General features: G+C 60.7%; 1 protein-coding gene across 4 annotated transcripts; it reads right to left on the bottom strand.

Annotated features, from left to right (window-relative positions):
• Window positions 1-2,681: 2,681 nt before the first annotated feature.
• On the bottom strand, window positions 2,682-22,057 carry TOLLIP (toll interacting protein). Of its 4 annotated transcripts, XM_060104289.1 has the most exons (7): window positions 21,901-22,057; window positions 18,346-18,448; window positions 12,938-13,087; window positions 9,172-9,354; window positions 8,303-8,455; window positions 7,556-7,646; window positions 2,682-4,753 (listed from the first exon to the last, which is right to left on the bottom strand). In XM_060104289.1, the coding sequence occupies exons 4-7, from the start codon at window positions 9,328-9,330 to the stop codon at window positions 4,542-4,544; spliced, it is 615 nt and encodes a 204-aa protein (XP_059960272.1). In that variant the 5' UTR covers window positions 9,331-9,354; window positions 12,938-13,087; window positions 18,346-18,448; window positions 21,901-22,057; the 3' UTR covers window positions 2,682-4,541. The 4 variants fall into 4 exon arrangements, with proteins under 4 accessions (XP_059960272.1, XP_059960271.1, XP_059960273.1 ...); XM_060104288.1 differs by lacking the exon at window positions 18,346-18,448; XM_060104290.1 differs by lacking the exons at window positions 18,346-18,448; window positions 21,901-22,057 and adding an exon at window positions 16,040-16,110.
• Between the last annotated feature and the right edge of the window lie 2,039 nt (window positions 22,058-24,096).

The following is a 24,096-nucleotide window of genomic DNA, read 5'->3' on the forward strand; positions in this document are numbered from 1 at the left end:
TCTCCTAGCACTCAGGAGACGTGGGAACCCAGACGAAGGACCAGAGCCGCTGCCAGGGTGCTCGGCCGACCCATTAGAGTCTCCAGACTTCCTGGTGGGAAGTGAGGGGCCTCCTGGGCCGGCTGAGGACAAGCCATCATCCTGCAGCCTGAGGGGGGGGCCCTGAGCACTGGGACTGGAGCTCAACGTAAGGGCAGCAGCATCTGCCACCCCAGGAAGCCCCGAGAGGAAGGGAGCCTGGACCTGCGATAGCCATCCTCGGAGCCCCCATGGCTGCGGGGCCAGCCCACTCCTCGCTGCCCATGACTGAGCAGGGGGGTCAGCGTGGAGGCTGGGACAGCGTGGGCCCTGGGGTGGGGGGTGACACTGCAGCTGCAGGCACTGGGAAAGCATCTGGGGGGCTGGCTGTGACCCAGGAGCAAGTGTCCTAGGAGCAGACTCGCCACGCTGCCGGGTGGGCTCCTGGAAATTCGGAACTGGCTGCAGTCAGCGTTGGGTGGAGAGCCCAGAAGGGCCCTCGCAGTGGCTGAGGAAGGGATGTGGAGGCTAAGCAGGGCCCCGGGGACACTGCACAGGTGAGAGGGCGCCTGCACAGCTGAGAACCAGCGCGGCTGACCCCTGCAGTGCGGCTGAAGACAGCAGATGCCGTTACGGGGCTGGCTCCCCAGCAGCAGGGTGATGGGGGCGGGGCGCTGAGGAGCAGAGACAACCGGACGCCCTGAGCAGTGGCTCCTGCGGTGACGGGGGCAAGGTGGACGGGCCGCTGACAGCCCGTGGACTCAGGACAGAACCAAGTGAGAGCACAGACAGCTGTCGGCCTCCTCGTGGGGGCCACGGCCCCTCCCCCAGGGTCCAGACCTGCTCGGCCCTCAGACCAGAACCATCGGCTGGAGGAGAGGCTGGGCTCCCTCGGGAGAGCCCCAAGGCACCAGGGCAAGTGGACAGGACGGTGGTCCCTACCCCCTCCCAGAGGGGCTCACGGCATTCAGCCCCAGGGCAGAGGCGCCACCACTGACCGCAGGGGCCCAAAGCAAGGCCAAGGCTCCTTTAAAACTGGGGCTCATGGGGCCACTCAGCTACCCACTGGTCATTTCCCCAGCCCTGGAACGGGTAACTGGGATGGGCTGGCCGCGAGGAGGGCCATCTCTGACCTCTGACGTGAAAGACGGAAGTGTCACCACCACGGCCCGGTACCCACTGCCCGGCGCCCGCACTCGGCTGCGGATGGACGCCCACGCGAGGGGTGGCGGGCCCCTGAGACGTGGGCAGGCCGCGTACCTGGGTAACGTCCTCGTCCCGTCCCCAGCCCCACCAGCCGACCCCAAAGTAACACCCCCGCCCACACCCAGCTCGGCAGTTTCAGGCGTGTTTCACACACTCGATGCACATCTACCTCGTGTTCCCTGGGGTTCCCAGGATTCCCTACCGGAGGCACCAACCGTCCCCCCACCTCCTCTGGGCCCCGCGCGCAGTGGGCTTCCTCAGCCCTCACTGGACCACCATCCCTAAGCAACGTCCAATCTGCCAAAAGCCTGCCCACCAAGGGGTCAACTGCAATGACTGTATCTGCATTTCCAACAGTTCTATCTGTTCTTCTCCATTTCTGTGTGGGTATTTTTAACTCTCTTGGTCTTTGCATTTTATCCTGTTTCCACGACACTGCAGGTCCTCACGTGCTGCTCCAGGGCAGGCTGGCGGCTGGGATGGGCGGGGTCCCGCTCGCCTGCGTCTGAGCTGGCGCCCCGGGACTGACACTGGCTCCTCCAGAAACAACACGCTGTTGCTTCCACCAAGCGGCTTTCTCACCTGGAGCTCCCCGGGCTGCAAGTGGTGCAGACACGGGCCCGCAGTGGGGAGGGGCTCCCCCCTCCCTCTGTGAGCCGAGTCCCCTCCTCAGCCAGCACTGCAACCAGCCAAGGCTGCGCCTCACGGCAGCTCACGCCCCACACGCAGGGCCGAGCACCCGGGACACACGAGCGCTGAGCGTACCCTACCCTCTGCGTCATGTCCCTGGTGCCCGGGCCCCACCCGCACACAACTCCTCTCAGCCTTGGGCACAAGCTCTCACTGTGACACTGACCCGGGGCAGGAGGGTGCCTGAGAAAACTGTCAGGGGAATAACGGGGGTGAGGGGGTGCGTACCCGAAGGCAGTGGGTCCCCTCCCTCCCAGCCCCCAACCGGCTGCGCAACATCCTCAGTGGGGCCAGTGCCTGCTGACTCGGGGCTGGGCCAGCCCCACCCCTGTGCGCTCCAGGGCCGCGGGGCCCAGCACCCGAGCCGGACCCTGCACTCGGGGTCTGGCTCTGAGGCGGGCGTCGTGGGCCCTCTTAGAAGGGGAGACACATTGTGGCCCATGTTCGGTTCCTACTCCCGGGTCGGGATGGCCTGGAGAAGAATTACAAACAGGACAACAAAGGAACGAGAGGCCGGTGCTTCGGGAACCAGGAGAGGAGCACAGCGTCTGGGGCCTGTCCTCCACAGCCCAACCAGGAAACCAAACCCACGCTGCATGGGAATAGTTCAGGCTCCCAGGCAGAATCCAGCCTGTGCCCTCTCTGCCTTCACTTCCGAGCCCTGTAACTAGTTTGCTGGTGAGTTTATTGCGACTGCTGTCCATCTGCTTGTTACGAGCCGAGTTAAAACAGAACAAAAATAGTAAACTCTCCTTGGAGAACTTGACTTCTCTATTTTACACAGACCATTTATTAAATTAGAAGGCTGAAAAGTAAAAACGTATCTTACAATCAAGGAGGAATCTGGACCCTGGACCCCAACAGAATGATCAGAAACGCCAAGCTCTGAGGACCGTTTCTGCCAACACCCGGCAGGGCGCCTGGAACGGGAGGGAGGGCAGGCCTGCTGGAAACGCCTCTCTCCTCACCAGCACAGAGCAGCAGCCAGCTGCACGGTGCCCCGGCCCCGGGCCCAGCAGCCACGGGCGCCCGAGCCAGACAGCACCCCCCGCCGCCCGGGGCCGCCTGGATGGCGAGCGCGGACAGGAAGGCGAAGCTGAGGCAGGAAGAGCGTCTGCCTGAACAAAGGCCTCACAAGGCACGACCTTCCTCTGACCTAGTAAAGCAGCAGCAGCCATGAAAAAGGACCGTGAGAGCTGGCAGGTCTGGAGCCGCCCTGAAGCTAAGACTCCCACGAACGGAGGCCCGGGCGGGGCGGCTGGGGCAGCGTGGGGTCACCTGGGGCTGGGGGCCCGGCCTGTGTGGAGCTGTGCTGAGTGTGGTCAGGTCACCGCCCAACAGTCGAGGGCTGCAGCCGAGGAACCATCGCTCTCAAGCATCTGAGAAGAGCCTGCGGCCAAGGCACAAGTGGTCCGAACCCACCAACCAACGCAGGTCTCCCCGACCCGCGGCCACCAGGCACGCCCGGGGGAGACAGAAAGCGGCACCACACTTAACCTACATGGAGGGAAGGACTGGAGCCTGAGTCCTCCTACCTTCCTCGGGCTGACCTTCCACGGGTGTCCACATAGCTGGGATCCACCTCTGTGTCCAAAGGTGGGCAACGACTCCAAAGACAGAGCGGTGACCGCGGCGGACCACGGACCGCAGTGATCACAGCACAGTGCGTCACTTCGGAGACACCAATCAGATTTCTGATTTCCACAGGGCATCACCCAGCCTGTCCCCGTCCTCTCTGTCTGCGGCCGGAGCCAGGGCCAGGGCGCCATCCACACGGCAGGGCGCCTCCTGCCTCTTGGGAAGACCTGCCAGCACTGACGGTCACCAGGCTGCCCTCTCTGTCACCCAAACTGATCCACAGGACTGGGCCCGACCCAGTTTCCCTAAATTAACATCGGTAGTAAGCCAGGAGTTCCTAAATGCCCTTTAATAATAAGCAAATACAAAGACTGGATCTGTTTCTTACAGCCCCAGTTTTAGTTCTGTTGCCAGAGGGCGTCCCGGGGGGGGAGCGGCGACCCTTCGGGACAACGTCACACAGAGGCAGGCGAGGCAGGAGAGACGCAGGGCCCTGGGCTCAGGCCAGGGCTCCCGACACCACGCCCAGACCCGGCTGCTCTGCACTCAGGCTGGGCTCCGCAGCCGAGGCTGGACGGTGGTAAGCAGCCCACGAACACCACCAAGGGGAGGAGATAAGTTTTCAGCTGAAACTTCTAAGGGACCCCAAACCCGCGGTCAGTGGGTTCTGTGTGCCTTGCGTTAATGGGCCTACCCGATCAGGTCGCGTCACCGCAGGCCACCAATCAAACCAGAGGAGGCTCGGCACAAAGGCCCTGGTGGGGGCAGCTGTTCCCAGGAGAGCCTCCCGGGATGGCGGGAAGGCGGGCGCGCACACGGGACACGGCCCTCCGACCAATGCGGGAGAGGCCCCCACCCACCCCGACCACGTCGAGAACGGCTGCAGGAACCGAAAACCACATGCATCCTGAACAAGGGTGTGGACTGGGCTACACAGACGTCCGAGGAAGGGGCTATGCAGGGCGCGGTCACGGGGATCTGCTGGGGACGGTGCTCCTGGGAGCTGGGCGGGCAGGCAGGCAGGCAGGAGGGCTGGCGGCGGGGCACATCTAGGACTCCTCGCCCATCTGCAGCAGGGAGTTGATGGCCGCATCCTTGCTGCCCCGCTGGGCCTCCAGCACAGAGCGGATCACCTCCCGGTCCATGTTGGGGAACATGTCCTGGATGGCCTTCAGGTCCTCCTCACTGCAGCGGGGCTGGGCGCTCACGGCTGGGGGCAGGGCCACGGGCACCATGCCGGGGCTGCACACGGCGGGCATCCCTGCGAGCAGGAGACGGGGTTCAGGGAAAGCAGCGCCCCCGACGCGCGGGTGGTAGCGCCCCGGGGGATGGCCCCCCAGGTCTTGTCTCCCAATGTGACCTCAGAAACTGGCCAGACGCTTGTGAGAAACCAGGGGCGAGCAGCCCCCCGCCACTCGGTTGCCGGCATCTCACATGAGCCCACTTCACAGCGGGGGTGGCAGGGGCAAAAACAAGCCTAAGAACGTGTGCATTTACACCACAGGGGTCAATTCTCATCCATCAAAGGCCACAAAACAGTCCCCTCCACCTGAGAATGAAACAGCAAACACAGTCTATGCTCCTTTGCCCTAACACCTGAGACTTTCACGCCGTTTCCTCTGTCATACGTTCCAGAACAGACTTTCCCAGCTTGGCACTCACATCACAATCAGACAGACACTGATGAGGAAAGAAAACTCGCCCAGCGCGTGCCCAGCCTTCCCCGTGGCAGCAGACAACCCACGAGGCGAGGCGCTCACGAGCACTGCCGCACCGGGGTCTGTGTGCTTGAGCAGAGGCCGTGGGGCCCCGGGCTGGCCCCGGATGCCCAGCCCCGCCAGCTACACGAGGGGCTCCTGGTATCACTCCCTCACACCAGCCATGTCCCCTCACTCCCTTGTTAGACACAGGTGACAACTGAGAACCTCACGGCATCTCAACTGCTGGAAGGTTCAGTCCGAGCACCTGGTGCCACCGGACCCCAAGTCAAAGCTTTGACTCCTTGTCCTGAGATGGTCTCGTGGGGGAACCCAGACAAACGTAAGGAAGGAGAGTGTTAACAGAGACTTCACGCCTAACAGAGTACAGAGCCTAGTCAAACACCTCTCTGAAAAGTAGAAAGGGATTTAAAATCATTAGTTCTGGGACTTCCCTGGTGGCGCAGTGCTTAAGAATCCTCCTGCCAATGCAGGGGACCCGGGTTCGAGCCCTGGTCCAGGAAGATCCCACATGCTGCAGAGCAACGAAGTCCGTGTGCCACAACTACTGAGCCTGCGCTCTAGAGCCCGCGAACCACAACTACTGAAGCCTGCACACAGCAACAAAGACCCAACTCAGCCATAAATTAATTAAAAAAAAAAAAAAAAAAGAATCCGCTTGCCAATGCAGGAGATGCGGATTCAGGCCCTGGTCGAGAACTAAGATCCCACATGCCGCGGGGCAGCTAAGCCTGTGCGCCACAACTACTGAGCCCGGGGGCCACAACTACTGAAGCCCGTGCACCTAGAGCCCATGCTCCACAACAACAGAAGCCACCGCAATGAGAAGACCGCGCACCACAACCAAGAGTAGCCCCCACTCGCTGCAACTAGAGAAGGCCCGCGTGCAGCAACGCAGACCCAATGCAGCCAAAAATAAATAAATGAATTTTAAAAATAAAATAAAATAAAACCATTAGTTCTTATAAACTCAAAAGCACCAACAATCTGCCCAATCAGGATAGGAGTGCTGGACTGAGAAGTTTAGGACATGATTTCCTTTCCTGTCTGAAGTCAGAAGATCTTAAAGGCAGCTCAACGCTGTCCAAACCAAAACTGGCAGAAGGGCCGACAAGTGTTGAGACGAGGTGGCATCAGCTGCAGGTGTGCGACCGAGGCTGCGCTGGACACATACGGCCGCCTCCAGGGACGGAGGGAACGGGACGTGCTCCCAAGGCAGCAGCAGAGCCCAGCCCTTCCGAGTCCCTCCTCGGCCAGCCGGGCCGAGCACGTGCCCACACCCGCTGCCCACCGGCCTTTAGTCCTGGCCGTCCTGAGAGGCGAGAGGTCGCTTGGGTCCCAGGTGGGCACTCAAACCCGGTGAGGCCAGGGCCCCCAGGTCGTTCCATGAGCCCAGGAAGGTGCTCGCCCACCGCCTTTTAGAAACGGGGAGGAGGGAAAGGGAACCCAGGACTGGGGATGGTTGACAGCTTTACTCCGCGAGCCCCCGCCATCCGCCCTTGCCTGGTTCGCATCCAGGCCACACTCCCACTGCCTGCATTTCTGACACTTCTGGGAACAGTCGAGACAAACTTTAGGAGACACCCTGGCTCTCCTTAGGCCCCTTCCACCCGGAGGGTCTTGGGTTTTAACGTGGGAGGTGGGCGGTCCTAGGGCAGTTAACTCGGGGCCTCACAGTCTTCACCTCGCTCTGCACGGAGTTCAGAGGATTTCGGGGACGTGGCCACCACCGTGTACAAGGCATCCTCGGCGTCACTTGGTCTCTCCGGTGCCCCGAGCCTCCCGCTGCCCATGCACCGCCCGGTTTTATGGTGGCTCACGCGGGGGGCGAGCTGAGCTCAGGACCCGTCACGGCCCAGGGTGGGAGCCGATCACAGGCTGACATGAAGGCTCAAAAATCCAAAGGCGGAAGAGCCACAGTCCAACTTGACTTTGCTGTGCTGTGCGAACCACTCATTCAGAAAAGTTACCACCGTGTAAGCTAAGTACCTCATAAAGGTAAAAAGACGGGAGAGAAACAGTAACGCTGGAGCCCGGGGTCTATCCACCCAACAGGAAGTGATCTCGTGCTGCGGTGATTCAAAATGCTTAGAAATCACATTTCAACATCTCCATAAATTTCAACTCACCTTCTTCGTGCCGACAGAGAAAAAACAAACCCTATTTCCTACACGTGCATGTAACATTCCAACATAACAGCGGACCCCTGGCTTTGGGAGGCTCTCCTCTCCGGGCATCCCTTGAAGACCAGGTCCAGCCTCTAGCACACACCCCGAGTCCCCACATGCCTCCCCCCTGCTCGAACACCCAAGGGCACGCGCCCGGGGAGGAGGAGCAGCACACACCTGTGATGGGCACGTAGCCGACGCCCTGCTGGTACACAGTGGGCATCAGGACCACGGGCTGAGGTGGCATCATCATGGCAGCCGGCAGCGACTGAAACACACCAAAGACATTCAGGGGGTCAGAGAAGAACACAGCACACATCCGAACCTCATCACGCCCAGCCTCGCCAAAACCGTCCTGGGAGGGACAGCACAGGGCCTGGAGCCCAGTCACTGGACCCAGGATCGAGGCGGGTCCAGCCAGGCCCTGCACCCCATCCAGCATCATCAAGTCCCTGCCCACACCGACACCCCAAAGGCTCCCCTGCTGGAGGACTTGGGTAGAAGGTGTCATCAGACCTGCTGAACCACGGCTGAGACGTGACCAACAGAGAACCCCGCTCAAGAAAGGAAACCTAAGCTTAAATTCCAGGGTCAAACAGCCTCTCTCTGTTTATAATTCTTTAGTTACTAAAGTACAACGATGGCTTGCCATCTACGTAGAAACGTCTGTTACAGAGGCACGATGGCACGTTCACGAGTAAACTCACTGATGTTGGGACCTGCTGTGAATCAGTCCAGCACTAGAAAGGGGGTGAGACAAGGTGCCAGAGGCAGCGGCTGTGAGGCTGGGCAGTCGGTCCCACCCGGGGTCCCTGCACCCCCTCCTGGCGTCCACATGCCAGAAACACCTGGGAGTAAGGGCGGGGATGCCAGTAAGCCCGGGAACGGCACCCCAGTGGCCACGGGCCCGCCGGCCGGCCTCACCGTGTACGACAGGACCAGGTTGATCATGCCCTCCTTGTCGTCGCCCTGCCGCCCGCTCAGGCTGTACCATTCATCCACGACCTTGCCCTGCCTCAGCGCCTCGGGGATTGTCACGTGCGTCCAGGCAATGCGGTCGTCCATGGAGAAGGCTCGCTGGGGGGCGACGGGAGATGGCGGTGACCCCAGGGCTGCCCGGGAAGCCGCCCCACTCCCCTAGCCCTCCCGGCAGGGTGTGCATGGCCCGGGGCCACCCCGCACTCTCCACCTCCTGTGGGTGCAGGGGGAGGGAGGCTCCACCGGGCGCCTGCGGACGTGCGCTCCCCCACGAACCACACGCTCCCCTCCTCCCCTCCACCCCAGGGCCCCAGAGGCAATGGGGCCGGGTGTGAGGGAGGACCCAGGAGGAAGGGAGGAAGGCAGAACCCTGGGGACTGTGGCCACTTCCCAGCCCCGCTGCCCACCCCAACACCCCCAGCCCCGTCAGCCGACCACAGGTGAGGGGGCAGCCGACCCGGCCTCAGGAGCGGTGGGACACACCCAGACAGGCCCTCGGAGGGCCAGGCTGAGTTAGAGCCCAGGGCACCCGATGGCCCAGGGACACTCGGGAGGCTCCTGCCACTCACGCCACCCAGCCACGGGCCCTGACCACATCACACCCAAGCTGTGTACAGATAGCGGCTGCCTGACCTGCCTGGTCGGGTGACGCCCACACGCTGGACACAGGGTGGTGACGTGTCTGAATGCAAGTTCTAAAGACTCTGCAGGGGAAACGTGCTTTTCACTATGCTGGGGACACCAGGACGCCTGTCACAAAGCCACAAGAAACCTGAAGTTCTGGAGCGGCTGAGTGGCCCCCGCGCGGCCCCCACCTCGTCAAAGATCTCCAGGTAGAAGGAGTCCACGCCCGGGGGCACCGTGCACTGGATGACCTTATTCCAGCGCGGGTTCTTGGCGCCATTGTGGGCTGTGGGCGTCTCGTACACTGCATAGCCCAGGCGCAGTCGGCAGTACGGATCCATGCGGGTCATGCCGTAGTTCTTTGCCAACTTGGCCTGAAATAAAGCCAACGTATGAGACGGGGCAGCGGCTGTCACAGTGGAAGCCGCAGCTCAGCTAAGTGGGCTGCCCCTTCCACTCACGGCTTCCAGAGTTTTCTGGGTGCCGACGCACCAGAACACGGCTGTAACTGAACCGTCAGCCCTCCGTATCTGTGGATTTAAGCAACCACAGATCGAAAATATTAGGAAAAAAACATTCCAGAAAGTTCCAAAAAGCAAAACTTGAATTGGCCACACCAGCAACGATTTTTATAGCTTTACACTGTATTACAACTGCATGCACACAGCATCTACCGTGTGTTAGGTGTTACAAGTAATCAAATGTTGACTCTCAGTACACGGGAGGATGTATGTAGGGTACGTGCAAAACTGCACCGTTTTATATAAGGGACTTTAGCATCCTTGGATTGTGGTATCTGTGGGGTCCCAGAACCAATCCCCGGGACGACCATGCTCTGGGACCCAGGAGGGAGGAGAAAGTCCAGGCTGGGTCCAGTGTTTCTGCGATAAGGCACCCGGCGCCGTGCCTGACACTCAGGACACACCGGCTGCTGCTAGGCAGGGGCTGGATCCCCACCCAGAGGAGGAGGGTGAAAAGGGCAGGCCGTCCCGGGACAGAGCCAAGAGCCACCGAGAAGAGAAGCAGGGGGACGGGGGCCACCCCGGAGAAGCAGGGCCCAGCCAAGGCCTTCCCTGCACCCTCGGACAGTGGCCGTGCTGGCTCCCCAGCCTCCCCTCCCGCGCAGGAGCCTCTCGGCAGTGACCATCCCTGCCCAGTGCTGCGTTGGAGCCAGGGGTGCAGGCGACTCATCCTGGGCATCCCAGCGGAGCCCACCCACATCTCACATAGGTCACAGGCCCACCTCAAGCCAGACGGGCTGCTCGGGATGGCCGGGATGCGTTTGTAGGAGAAAAGGTGAACACCGATGAGCTCATCAGGCTGTCGGTCAGGAAGTACTGACTCAAGTGGATTATGGGCTTAAATGTAAAACCTCAAACTATAAAACTTGCACAAGAAAAACCAGAAGAAGTCTCTGTCATCTTTTAGGCAAGGTCAGCAAAAGCATGACCCAGGAAGGACAGCTGGCGGCTCCCTGAGGACTGTGAGGAGGAAGACAGACCAGCCCCGTCTGCGGCATCAAGTCTGATCACAAACCCGTGTCCAGTATGTAAAGGACTCACAAACCTCAGCAATGAGAACACAGCACAATTAAAAAACAGGCAAAAGACCTGAAGAAGAAAGCTCAACGCCAATAAGCACGTGAGAAGATGCGCCCCGCCATTGGTCATCAGAGACACGCAAACCAGAAGCCCATGAGGCCACAGGAGCTGCTGGACGGGCTCAGACCCAGCCCGGCCGGGCCAAGCCGCCCACCCCCAGAGCGCAGGAGCCCCGCAGGCAGCTGCGAGAAGCCACGGTGCGGCTGTGCAGGGACCAGCCTGGCAGCTTCTCCAAAGCAGACTCCACCCAGCTCGGGAGTTGGGAGTCCACTCCGAAATGGGAACTCAACGCTCACACAGAAGCCTGCGCTTCACAGAGGCTCGGGGCTGGGACCCCCGTCCCTGCTGGGCAATAGACAGACTCTGGGAAGTGCCCCGGGGGCTGAGTTTGGTCAGCACTGCAGTCAAGGGCAGGCCCACCGACAGGCAGAGGGAACTATCTGTGTTGCTGGGGAAGCTCTCTTCATTACAGGGGTGGACAGGCTGGTCAGAGGTCATTGGAACACAGGCTAATTCAAATCAGTGCATTTTAACATACTTAAACCATATTCAGTAAGGTCAATTTTTAAAAAAACAGCAAAAAATTCCCCAAAGCCCTGCTGCCTGCACTGACACCCTCTCTCTTCTCCCCTCTGAAAGGCTCCGCACAAGCCCCTCTTCTGTCTGCGAGCCTCCTTGCCCCCGCATCCCCCCCTCTCATGCTGACTTCCCCAGAGCTCTGGCCGGGGCTGCCCATGACCGCACGTCCCAGAGCCACACCCCTCCATGCAGGACCAGGCTGAGCCCCTCAGGACGCCTGCCTTGTATCACTGCTGGACCTCTCCCCTGAAGTCCACAGCCTCCCAGCCTTGGCCCCTCACCTTTAAAACATCCTCGACTTAACGTGTCCGACACGGAACCGCGAGTTTCCTTCCCGGCCTGTTCCTCCTGTAATTTCCCCCATTTTGGCTGAGGCTCCTCCATCCCCTGGGAGCTGGCAACAGGCCTTGGGGTCACACACCCTCCCGCCCCTATGTGGGTGCTCCCCGAAGTCGGCTGGTTCTCCCCCAGGAGCACCAAGCGCAGGGCCTTCCAGCCTCGCCCACATCTTCCCGACACAGACCCCGAGGGAGCCCTGAACTCCAGCTCAGGACAGGGTGCCCACTCAGAGCCGAGCCCCAAGGCCGCAGGACCCCCAGCTGGCAGCACCAGGAGGGCCTGGCCCTGAAGCAGCGCTGGCACAGGGCGGCAATTCCTGTTCAAGCTGTACTTTCCACGGTAACTGGGCCGCTCCACACCTGCCCTCGGAGCTCGCCATCGGTGCACCGTACTCCATCCCTCGGGGCGACGCAGGCTTTTACTGCCATCCTGCCCCTGCCCTCCTCACCCGCTGACTTCCTGCTGCTCCTATGACTGCAAGACCGAACATGGATCACACGGGTAATGTCTTCCCGAAAGCGCCTGGGAGAGGGCCTCAGCCCTCACATGCTGTTGTCTTCACTGTGAGGTCACTAGAGCAGTTCTCAGGACGGCAGATTTTCCCCCCAAAACTCCTAGAAGCTGCCCTGGTATTTTCTGGAAAACATGTAGCAGCAAAGTCTGAAACGGGCTTGATTTTCAATAGCTTCAAGGCAGCTGTTTTGTCTCTTGTCTAGCCGCTAAGGCTTTTCCACCTGAATAATCCGATGCTCGTGGTCTGAGCAAGGCCAGCTGCCCGTGAGTGCGGGAGGCGCCTTCCTTCACCTGGACCCCGACTGGCCCCAAGGCCACGCTCTGCTCACAGCTGCTGCCCTCTGCAGAGGCCCGTCTGCCACCGTGCTCTCCTCCCGTACCCCCGGCACCACGGAGGGGACACGGAGGCCTGGCCTGCCCGCTTCCAAGTGGCTCCCCTGAGACATCAACTGGGCTGCGCTGCAGGCACACGAGTGTCTGAGGAAGGTCACCCCGAAGCTTACTGGGCACAACGACCCACCAGGCACGGCCCTGGTGTCTGCTGCGGACAAATGGACGGATGGACAGACGTCTCTGCCTCCCGCGCCCTCACGCAGCCCGTCAGAGCAACGTGGCAACGCCCTTTCCATCCTGACAGCACATCTGGTTCTCCAGGGGGCCGGGATGACCCGGCAGCAGCTGCGCTGCCCCTTCCCCAGCACCGGCAGGGCGGGACCCCTTCTCTAACTCTTCCTGGCAAAACCCGGGGGATCGTCAGTATCTTCTCATCCATCGTTCTCCACCAGGTATGTTTCCGGAAAAACGGGATCAGAGGAAGCCCCACCCGTCCACGTGGAAACATGCTATGACGGCGAAGGCCCAGCCCCGCCCGCTCCGGCCCCCTTCCCCCCACAGCCCCCTCCCCCCCGCAGGCGGCCACACCCACCTGCACCACAGTGATGCTGAGGCGGCCCACAGTGCCCAGTGCCCCTCCGTACTGCAGCTGCTGCGCAGCCTGTGCGTCCAGCTGGATCTGCTGCTGCTGCTGCGTGGGCGTGATGCGCAGGAAGTCCTGAGGCAGCTCTCCGATGTACACCTGCGGAGAGCACGGCGGTCAGAGCTGGGCGCCACCCCCCCACAGGACGAGGGTCCGCGTGGCAGGATCCCCACCCTGCGGGCCCCTCGCAGGGCCTGCGCTCTCAGGAGCAGGACGCTCAGCAAACGGGGGGCTCTGAGGAGGCCCGAGTGCATCTCCGCCCTGTAAGCAGGCCTCGCGTCCTCACTGGGCCTGGGGACCTCACACGCTCTGGTCCGCGTGTCCATGATCCTTTACCCAGGACCAGGACCGCCGCAAGCAAGGCCTGTCCACCGTGAGCGCTGTTCGCGGGGTGAAACCTGAAGCTTGGATGCCCAGTGACTTGGAAAGGCCTCTGTGCTGATACCCTTCAAACGTCTCCATGAGAAACAGCTCACATGCAAAAACGCCCCAGAGACCAAGAACCCAACAGATTAACCACCAGAAGCCCGGAGACCTGGCCCTGGACAGGTGAAGTGATGGGGAGGCGCCGGCCCCCAGGGACACACCTGAGTGTGGAGCCCGGTAGAGCCTGGGGGCTCCAAAAGTGACGACTCCCAAGAAAACCGCAGGAGACCACGCGCGGAGAGACGGCCCGCAGCCAGACGGCCTGACCCCCCGGTGTTCAGAGCCCTGGACAGCTGCACCGCTGCTCGCTCCCGGGCGGGGGGGTGCGGGCCTGGAGGGGCCACAGTGCGAGCAGAGCCCAGGTGAATGGGAGGGAGCAGCCACAGGACCCACAACGGAGGTCTGGCCGCTGGGGGGGAAACCGGAGCCACAGGCCCCCTCAGCCGCCCAGGGGACGTCGCAGACCCCAGCCAGGAGCCCTGAAGAACTGGGCGGTTTCAGGGAACACGGAAAGAAAGACCCCAGCGTGTCACAGCGAGTTCTGGCAACTGCGCTTATAGCGGCCGCCAGGGACCACTTGACGTCCTGACGCCGCATGACACGGAGGTCTCTCCTGCACGGACCAGACGGCACCAGGCAGGGGCCCAGACAGCACCCCACCCGCCCAGCTCACAGCACCCCTGGGAGAGCACCTCCCCCAGCGAGCGCCCCTAGCACCTTTCCTATCGAAGGTCCCCGGCAGAGTCTGGGCCTGGAGATCATGCGCTCCCACCGAGGCTGATGGAAGCACACACAAGGGCGCTCGCTGGCTCCCAGCAGCCCGCACGCCGACTGCACCCGGAGGCCTAGCGCTCCCGCTGCTTCTCTCTAAAAGCAAGTCGTGCCCACCGCCCCCCCACCGCCCCGCCAGACCCTCTGTCTGGGAGCCAGCTGTGCGTCTCACACCTCCGCTGCATCAAGGACCCAGCCCAGGGCAGGGGAGGGTGCCCCCGGAGGCTGCCCCCCAGAGGCCCCGGCACTGCCAGGAGAGGAGCGCGGTGCCTTCCACCCCCCCCACAGGGCATCGCAGGCTGCGTTTCCTGGACGTGAAGTGCAGCTGAGTGGGTTCCAGGACGGGCCCTCAAAGGAAGGCGGGTGGTGACACCCCGTGGGCCACAGCCCTCAGGAGGGCTGAGATGCCGGGGACACGCCAATTGTCAATTCCTGCCAGCGCCAAGGCCAGGCCCCCGTGACCCCCCAGACGCACCCCATCCAGAGCTCCTCGGGCCCCTTGCCGTTTGCCCACAGCCCCGCTTGCCCGGTGCTCATCTTACAGAAATGACTCTCCCAGGGGTCGCTGGTGCACAGACCACACCCCCGCCTGCTGGTCTGAGGAGTGACTGCCCACCTCGGCGCCAAGGACCCCACAGGGAGCAGGCCGCGTGGGGACATTCAGTGGCGAGAGTGACAGGTCAGGAAAGGCGTCTCTGTTCCTTCACTGATCCCGTCTGTCTCCTAGAGGTTATGAAACTAGAATGAAATGAAACTCCTAGGGGTTATGTTCCCTCTTTATTGTACTCGTCTTGGTTTTGGGGTTCAGCACAGTCCACGCAGGGGCCACGTGGGGACAGCGGGCCACGCTGAGGCCTCAAGGGAGGGGGACACAGCACAACAAACCAATCCCACGTGGTCAGAGCCTGTGAGGGGCGGGGGAGGGGGGACCTTAGCCCAGGGAGGAGGAGCCAACACTGAACCCGGAGCCTCCAGGTCTGCAGGGCCACCCGCTGAAGGCACCTTGGGGACACCTGCCCTAGGCCCGCCCGCCAGAGACAACAGCAGGGTCGAGGCCCAGGGTGATGGGGCTCAGCACCCGGGGCAGCTGACGGCTGCCCCACCAGCCAATAGGCCCCATTGCACAGCAGCCTCAGAGGCCTGCGGCAAGCAGCAGGCTGCACGCTCATCCCAGCGCATCCCACCCCAGAGAGGCCCCAGGACATGCCCGCTGAGGCCTAAGGGACACCTGCCAGTCACGGGACGGGTCACTGACATTCTTCCATCAATTCAGCATCTTCCCAAAGAAAGTTACGAGGAAAACTCCAACTGCCAGCCGACACCTGCAGCCACGGGGATGGGTCTCCGCACGAGTCACCGCCCCCCACATACACACACACCCTGCTCCTTCCTCACGTCTCCAGCACCTCCTGCCGATGACCTGGTTTCAAGAAACGGGAAAAGAGGAAAAAGCCCAGAAGCAACAGGGAGGGAAGGGTGGGACCACCAGCGCCGTGGGGGGCTCCCCAGAGGGTGCCACTTCGTCCCTCCCCCCTCGTCCCCTCCCTCCACAATCCTCTTCCAGGTTTCACTGTAAAAACCTCTGTGTCAGCTCTCCTCCCTTATTCCTATCCCTCAGGCCTCCCCCAGCTTTCTAAATGACCCAAACCTGGGTAGGCCATTCAAGACAAAACGTCTGGCTGTCCCAGCCCTGCCGGACACAGTGTACACAAACTCCGGACGAGGGGACCGAGACACGGCGTTAACTGAGCACGAGGACGCCGGAGGGTCAGCGAAAGAGACAACGCCACTGGCCCAAATGAGGACCAGACCACAATGCTGACAGGCCAGCCAGCGGCTTCCACGGGGCCTCACCCAGGGATTCCGAAGCCTCTCACACCAGCCCGGGGTCCGGGTGCGAGCAAGATGGATCACCCTGTCCACATCTGAGTAAGATGAAACAGCCAGTAATGGGCCAAGGGGCGCCGGGGCCGAGCATCACACTGCAAGTCTTTCAACTTCACCGTATGTGCGGATTTTCACGCCAAATGCTGGGGGGAAATCACTGCTCCCGTGGTGCTCGTAGCTTAACAAAAGAAGACAAATAACTGCTGAAAGTCGCAGCGCTGTAAATAAACACAGGGTGAGCACCCCGGGGCAGGTGAGCAGCCGGTGAGGTAAGACGGTGTAGACAGCTGAGGCAGCTTCGGGAGAAGATGCCACCTCAGCAGAGGCCTGAATGGCATGAAGGCGTCGGGCATGCAGAGCCCGGGAGGGCCCTGTGCACAGGCCTGGCCAGGAGCCTGCCAGGCAGCTTGAGGCAGGGAGGTGGCAGGAGCAGAGGAAGCGAGGGAGAGCAGGAGGGTGCAGCGGCGGACAGGAGTGTTGCACCAAGGCCACTGATGGGCTCTGACTCAGAGATGAGGAAGGGAGCAGGTGAGGTGCCGGGGCAGGTGAGCAGCTGGGGCAGGTGAGGTGCTGCGCGCATGCACATCTGGCTCTGCCTGGCGCCCGGCCCCAGCGTGTGACAGTGGGGGTTGGGGGTGGCGTGGGGGCGGGCGGGACCAGTCGAAGGGGTGCGGTTGGTGTGGGTGAAGCAGAGGCCGAGAAGGAATCCGATTCTGGACCTGCTTGGGAGGCAGAACCACAGGAGCGGCTGAGTGGGCAGGAGACCCGAGGCCGCCCAAGGGGACGGGGAAGCCAGAGAGGGTCCCAGGGAAGGAAAGGGCGGGTCCGTGTGCCATGTTCTTGGGAGACAGGGAGCCGCTCAGGATGGTAAGCCTGGGGATGAGTGGGGTGGGCGCTGACACCCCCCAAGACCCCCGAGGGAGCAAGATGCACAGAAAGAAGCAGGAGCCGTGGAAGGAAACCCGTGTGAAGAACGCGACCCTGGGCAGGGAGAGGCCATCGCACCTGTGCCCACTGCCGCGGCCGTGCCCACCATGAACCCGCCAGACAAGCCGCTGCGGGGCCCCCGCCCGAGCACCCCCCCAACTCGGTCCCCCCGCCCCTCGCAAAGCACAGGCGGCTCCCCGCCCTGCAGGACCTTCTCACTGTCGGCTGAGGCAGCTGCCCCTCCTGGGCCCCGAGCCCCGCACCGCCATCCTCCCACCCAGCTCCTGTCCAGCTGGTGGAGAAGCAGAATCACCAGAGGGAGGTGGGCGGAACAGGAGGAACGCAGGCAGGACTGCACGCGGGGAGCCCGAGGAGTCGGCCAGGTGTCTGGGAAACAACAAGTAACGCAGGGGCCGGGCAGTCCCCAGGCCGTGTACACGGGAGGGCACGGGCACAGAGCTGCTGGCCACAATGCCCAGACGGATGCCACAGACACCGACAGACAGCAGAGCGGGGGAACGGGAAGAGGGGCTGGGGGTGCTCTCAGATGCGGGAAGAGGCACAGGGCTGGAGCACAGGCGAATCTGCCCCCAGCAGCTCAATGGCAGATGCCACACAGGGACGTTCACGTCCCAAGAGAAGGAGACTGTGAGCCCAGAATCCCAGACAGCAAACACACCTTTCAGGAACTAGAGGAAGCAGCACATGTCTCAGTGCCTGTGAGCAAGCACCAGCTTATCGAGGTAACACTGCCCCTGGGAGGATGGGCAGAGGCCACCCGAGGCAGCAACCCATCAGGAGGAGGGCGGTTACGAGGGTTAACCTTGCAGCGTGAAGTCCATACGTTAGCATATCCAGGGTGACCCCAAGAGAACAGAATGACAACATGTGTTTTCCAAACAAGCAGAAATCAAAAAATGGAACTTAAAAAACTAGATTTGATCAATCCAAAAGAAGGCAAGGAGAGAAAAAGAAACAAAAACAGACAAATAAAAGCACAAAAGAAAGCGTTAGGAACAAAAAGTGTGTGTATATAACTATACACATAAAACTATCTTACACATTCCAGCTAAGAAACAAAGAAGACAAACTTCAGATTTGACTTTTTAACACTCCAGCTCCACGTTGCTGACAACAGACCAACCTGACGCACATGGTCAGAAAGATGTGGTCCGACGATGAGAACCCCATCAGGCAAGCACTCCCTAGAAGAAAGCTGGCGCTGCCACGTGGCATCAGACCAAACAAGAAAGGCCTGGGCATGGCCAGAGGGGTCACCACACGCAAAAAGGTCCAACTCACAGGAAGACAGGGCCATCCTAAACCAGGATGTGCTCCTAACTCACCCTGAGAATCCAGAGCAGCGCTCACGGGGACACGGGCGATGGTCCAGACTCCAACAGTGCGGGTCCACAACTGTACCCGAAAAAGAGAAGGTCAAGCGCAGGCCTAAAAAGAAAAACAACTCCTTCCTCTGATCATTGGAAATGAAAGAGAAAGAACTAAGCAGCTGTCTTGCCTTTCCCATACAGACTGTATTTAAGGACAACCAGACAGCCTTCATCTATACAAACAGGTCCAGCTAATAAATGCAGAACAAGTGACAAAATTCAAACATCAGGGGCTTCCCTGGTGGCGCAGTGGTTAAGAATCCACCTGCCAATGCAGGGGACACAGGTTCGAGCCCTGGTCCGGGAAGATCCCATATGCCGCGGAGCAACTAAGCCCGTGCGCCACAACTACTGAGCCTGCGTGCCACAACTAATGAAGCCCGCACGCCTAGAGCCCATGCTCCACAACAAGAGAAGCCACCGCAATGAGAAGCCCACACACCACAACGAAGAGTAGCCCCCACTTGCCACAACTAGAGAAAGCCCGCTCGCAGCAACAAAGACCCAACGCAGCCGGAAAAAAAAAAAATTCAACTATCACCCTCTGCCATCCCCAGTGAAGTCAATTATCATTTGTGCAAGGCTGATGAGGACCTGGACATCCCCGCCCACCCAGGCATCACCAGACAGCTCACCCTCAGGCCTGACGAGGGAAGAGATGTGATAGGAAGGAAGGGCCACACTGATCAACCAGCATCTCCAAAAGCAGGACAAGTGGTCCCTACTGGCCCCCTTTGGCCTGGACTCAATGGGACATACCACACATCTTAGCCTGTGACCAAGCCTTGGCCGCCGTCCCGTCGAGCTGGCCGGCAGCACTGTGGGCAACAGCAGCGGGTCCCGCAAACCTCCCCTGACCCGAGTTCTACCTCAGAAGGCAGGGGCCCCCACACAGGTACTCCTGTGGGTGTCCATCGGGTACTTTTTAATAGTTCGTGGACCAGACAAAATCACGGGATGGAGAAGGGCTGTCAGAACAGAAACACCAGCACTGCTGAAAGTGGGCAGACAGACAGCACAGGGCTGGGCATCGCTCAGCGGCCATTCAGGGAAAGACTAACCCGCAGGCGCAAACACCACGTCTCCTGGAATGTAAGCAAATTCCTAGCCCCTCAGGCTCCCCTTCTCAGGGACAAAGGGAACCTCCCCAGACCCGTGGGACCCCCCTTCTGCTCCACATGCCCGAAGACTCTGCCTGTCCCTCCTTCACCACGAGCGGGAAGAGACGGTCAGACTTCAGAGTCAGCCCAAGCGAGCGTGAATCCAGGCCCTGGGAGCCCTGCTGAGTGACCCTGGGCCGAGGCTGAACCCCGTCCTGTGTGGGTAGGGCTGGGGCCCCCCCGGCCGAGGGCGGACACTCGGGAGAGCCGCCCAGCCAGGACCCGGCATGGGGAGCACCTGCCGGATGCCCCAGCGGGACTCGCAGCTTCTGCCACAAACCACGCCGTCCCGCGGGGCCTCCACCGCACCACACACACGACAGCACGTGGGAGCTCCTTCAACGCCAAGTCTGTACACCTGGCAAAGGAAGAGGTCTCCACCAGACCCCGAAAACCACTAAAGGAAGGGCTCTCCAAGCCTGGTAACTGGCAAAAAAGCCTTTACGAGTACAGTTAACCCAGAGAGGGTGGGCCAGCGGGGAGATGTGTAAACGCGGGGATGTGTACCAGGCAAAAACATTAGGGGGGAAAAGAAAAACCAGTAGACAGTACACTGTAGCAACCAGATCAAACTCAAGGCCAGATGTACCTACACTGGCCAGCCCCCGCCCTCTGGCACAGACACCCCTGCTCAGGACCCTTCCTGGCCTTGAAGCAGCAGCCCGCCATCTCCCAGATCCTGTCCCACTCTGCTTTCCATGCTCTCCCCTCCCACCACCCCACAGCTCCTGCTCCCCCATCAGGTCTCCAGTCAGAGACCCTTGCCCCAAGACCCTTACTCACCCCGACCCCGGCCCAGGCCCAGGCAGGCCACCGTTCACCCCAACTAGAATTCAGACCTCGAGGTCTGAGAGTGGATGCTCTGTGAGACCCTGATGGCAGGCGTCACCATACGGTGCCACCCAAGATACCGAGAGCACCCACGCCAGCTGAGCAAGCCGCACAGGCTCCAGGGCGCCCAAGACCCCTGAGCCCCCAGCAGCTCTGGCCCAGACCGAACCTTACTGCGTGAGCACAGGTCATGGAGGGCAGCCCTCAAACACCTGCTGGTCTACGCATGGGGCCCACGACACACGGACAGAAGGCCCACGACCACTCGACAAGAGAACACGCCGGGAAGCACCGCACAGGGCCAGACAGCCGGGTCATCGAGACCCCGACAGCACAGGCCCCAAGTCCGGACACCGTCCACCGCCCCGGCCCTGTCACAGCCCTGTCACAGCACATGGCCAACGTCCCCCTTGGTGAGAGGAGGGGCCCACCTTCACCAAGCGCTCCCTTCGCCTGGCCCCGAGCCGGCTGTGTGTGTTTGCCTGTGGTTCCCGACAAGGGATCTGAGTTCCCAGCAGGCTGAGGACACGTGACAGGCCAGGACCGGGGCCGGGCCGCTTGCCCATTACGCCACCGCTCCCCTCCCGGGGGAGACACTAATTTGCTCCTTGTGCTGCTCTGATGAGCCACGTGCATAGAAATGAGAAAGTGCTGACGGACACTCGGCCTGCTGTAACTCACTGTACGCAGTGAAGGTGAAGACGTGGAAACGCTGAGAATCCGAGTCTAGAAATACTCGACTGACTCTGGGGCGTTTCCACACCCAAGTCGGCTAGGAACTCCCATCAAGTCCCATTCAAACGCTCAGAACGAGCATCTGTGTCCAGGGGGCTTCTAACAAGACCTGGTCTTCCTCAAACTCGGAAAAACGTTCTGTGGATTCCTCTCCAGTCGGGAGAAACACAAACAAGACTTGTCAACCCCGACTCGAGGGCGAGGAGCCCCGGCAGCCGGGGGCTCACCCTCAGCAGCGGCATTCTGAGAGAAGGCACATCAAAGTGTCCACAGAACCTCGTCCCGACTCAGAAGGACCCAGATGTTCGTCTACTGTACGTTTCAAGCCGCTGTGATAAAAACCTCACACTACTCTTGAGGACGCGCCCCAACCCAGTCTGAACGCCCGGCTGGAGGCGAGTCCCCAGGAGCCGGCCCGCGCCCGTCTGGACTCGCTCGCCCGCAGTGACACCATAAGCTGAGCTAGAAGACAGGACGCGAGGGCTGGGCGGAAGGGCACTCCCAGCTCGCGGCTCCCAACCCCTCATTTGTCACTTAAGAAACCGAGGAACACAGCCAGGCCTGGGAGCCTCCACCATCCAAGAGCCTGTCCAGGGTTCAGGGTGCTTCTCTGGGTGCCTCCTCCTTCTGAGGACCCACTGGGTGCGGGGCCTCCCCCAACACGGGGACCCACCCGGTGCGGGGCCGCCCCCGTCCCGGGACTCCCTTCCGCTTGCCCGGAGCACGGCGTCGGGCCCTCCCCTGTGCCCGGAGGCCGCGGAGCCCGCCCCCAGCCGGAGCCTACCGGCCCGCGCTGCGTGCTGACGGTGGTCGCCATGGTCTGGCCGGCCTCAGGCCTCGCCCTCCGAGAGGTGACGCGCCGCCGACGCTCCGCGCGGAACCGCGATCTATATACTACCCCGCAAGGCCGCCGCCGCCACAGTCAGCTGACGGCCGGCCCCGCCCCCGCACTGCCAACTGCGCAGGCGTAACACCGCCCCGCCCGTTCCGGCGCGGGCGCCTGCGCAGTCGCTCCCCGCCCCTCGGCCCCGTGAAATGGCTCCCGAGCCGGCAGTGTGCGCATGCGCGCCGGTCTGTTGCGGGGCGGGCCGTGGGGCCGGGCCGCGAACTGTAGGTGCTGGTGCTTCCGGTTGGCCCTGCGACCGGAGTGGTTCTGTGGCCCCGCCGCGCCTCGCCGAGTGACCGGAGTGACTCGGTGCGGCGGCCGCCCTCCGTGTGTGTCCGCGGTGAGGCCGCGCGCTGACCACTCCGCCCCTTGCTCCCCGCCGGCCCCTCAGCAGGGCCTGCCCCGAGGCTGCTGGCCGAGCTTCCTCTAGAGACCACGGAGCTTTGCTGTTGTCCGTCCGAGGAGGAGGTAGAGAGGCTTGGCTTCCCCTAGGCCTGGTGTTCTGCTATTGACACAAGCAGTTTCCCAGGCACCACGATCAGACAGGGCTGCTGGCCACTCCAGTCACGGGTGGACCTCCTCCGCCACCCGAGCTGGGACACTGCTGCCACTTCCCAGTACAGCTTCACCTTCTAGATGGGAGTTATTAAGAAGCTTCCAGACAGCATCCAATCCACAGCAAAACCCCGCTTCCTTAAACCCTTCCCAGAATCACCTGTAAAAGCCCCAATTCTATAAGGAGTCCTTTCTAATACCTTCTAAGTCCCCGGGTGCATCCCCCAGGTGTGTGGTCTCAGCTGCAACCAGTAAGAATCCCAGCTTGTTGAGTTACAGGTGTGTTCCTGGTGGCCTGCCTGGAGGGCACTGACACACCCAAGGTGTGAACTGTCCTTTTCCTGTGTGTACTTCCCAGAGCCCTCAGAAGTTGCCAGCCCACTGCATAGTCTTTGTAACCCCGCATTTGCCATAGCGACTAAATATCTAATCCGCTTGGCCACACATCTGTTTGCCCTCCACTTGCACCACATCCCATGCCACCATTGGTGATAACTGGAGGAATTGGGGTGCCCCTGGATGACACAGGCTCCTGGTACTCGATTTCCCGGGGCAAGGATTTTAGCCACATGCCCATCAAATATATGTGCAACCCAATGCTAGCATCCCACTTTGAGTCTGTTTTCTGGGGCCACTTCTGGTGGCAATTATGGTATCCGTCATGGTCCTGGCGAGAAACAGATGGCGTGCACAGAAAGATCGCCGGAGGGCTGTCAGCAAATCCCTGCAGTTTACAAAGGAGGGGCAGAGTTCAGTGAATAAGCAAAGCATGAGGGACTTCTTTTAGCCTCAGGAAGTGGCCACCACTCCTGGCCTTGAAAGGACGAAAGGAGGAAGCAGTAATCAGGGAAAGAGGCTTCCTCAGCAGAGGAGTGAAGCCACTGCCAACCACAGGCTTGCAGGGAGGGACCTGGGGAAATAAACACCCTGACCTCTCTCATCTCTAATCTCTACAGGTGTCTACCATTAACCTAACCAGGTGATGCCTTCTGTAGACAAACACTTCCTGGGGCACAAAGAAAGGCAGAGAAAGGTGGAGAGGATCTGGGAGGCCAAACAGAGACTCTTCTACATGTGCGTCTAAATATCAGCAATAACCAGAGGATACAGTTTTATAACATACCATTGAAAAGGGCAAAAAAAAAAGAAGAGACAAAATATAACTTTTTTTAAAGTGTTAAAGAAAAATTATAAAATTTTATTAAAAGACCGTAAGGAAGACCTGAATAAGTTGAGAACTGTATACCATATTCATGGATAGGAAGGCTCAGTATCAGAAATATGTCCATTCTCCCCCAAATTGCTCTACAAAAGAAATTCTCATTAAAATCCCAACAGGTTTTTTTTAAAAGAAATTAAACAAGCTGATTCTAGAATTTATATGGAGGAACAATGGCTGAATAATAGCCAAAACATTCTAGGAGAAGAAAGAGGAGAAGGAGGAAACTGTCCTAGGAGGTGTCCAAATGTACTCAAAAACTACAGTAATTGAGCCTATGGTATGGATATGGGGATAGACAGGTTCACCAATGGAACAAA

Source organism: Mesoplodon densirostris, chromosome 7, assembly GCF_025265405.1.
Source record: "Mesoplodon densirostris isolate mMesDen1 chromosome 7, mMesDen1 primary haplotype, whole genome shotgun sequence".
Lineage (NCBI taxonomy): Eukaryota > Metazoa > Chordata > Mammalia > Artiodactyla > Ziphiidae > Mesoplodon > Mesoplodon densirostris.

What these genes read in the sequence shown, in the direction of transcription:
- TOLLIP (XM_060104288.1), bottom strand. Translation starts at nt 21,933, where the DNA reads ATGGCGACCACCGTCAGCACGCAGCGCGGGCCG. An exon ending in ACCTGGAGATCTTTGACGAG is followed by an intron (nt 8,456 to 9,171) that starts GTGGGGGCCGCG and finishes GTCGCCCCCCAG; the next exon opens with CGAGCCTTCTCCATGGACGA. An exon ending in ACCTGGTCCTGTCGTACACG is followed by an intron (nt 7,647 to 8,302) that starts GTGAGGCCGGCC and finishes GGTGTGTTTCAG; the next exon opens with TCGCTGCCGGCTGCCATGAT.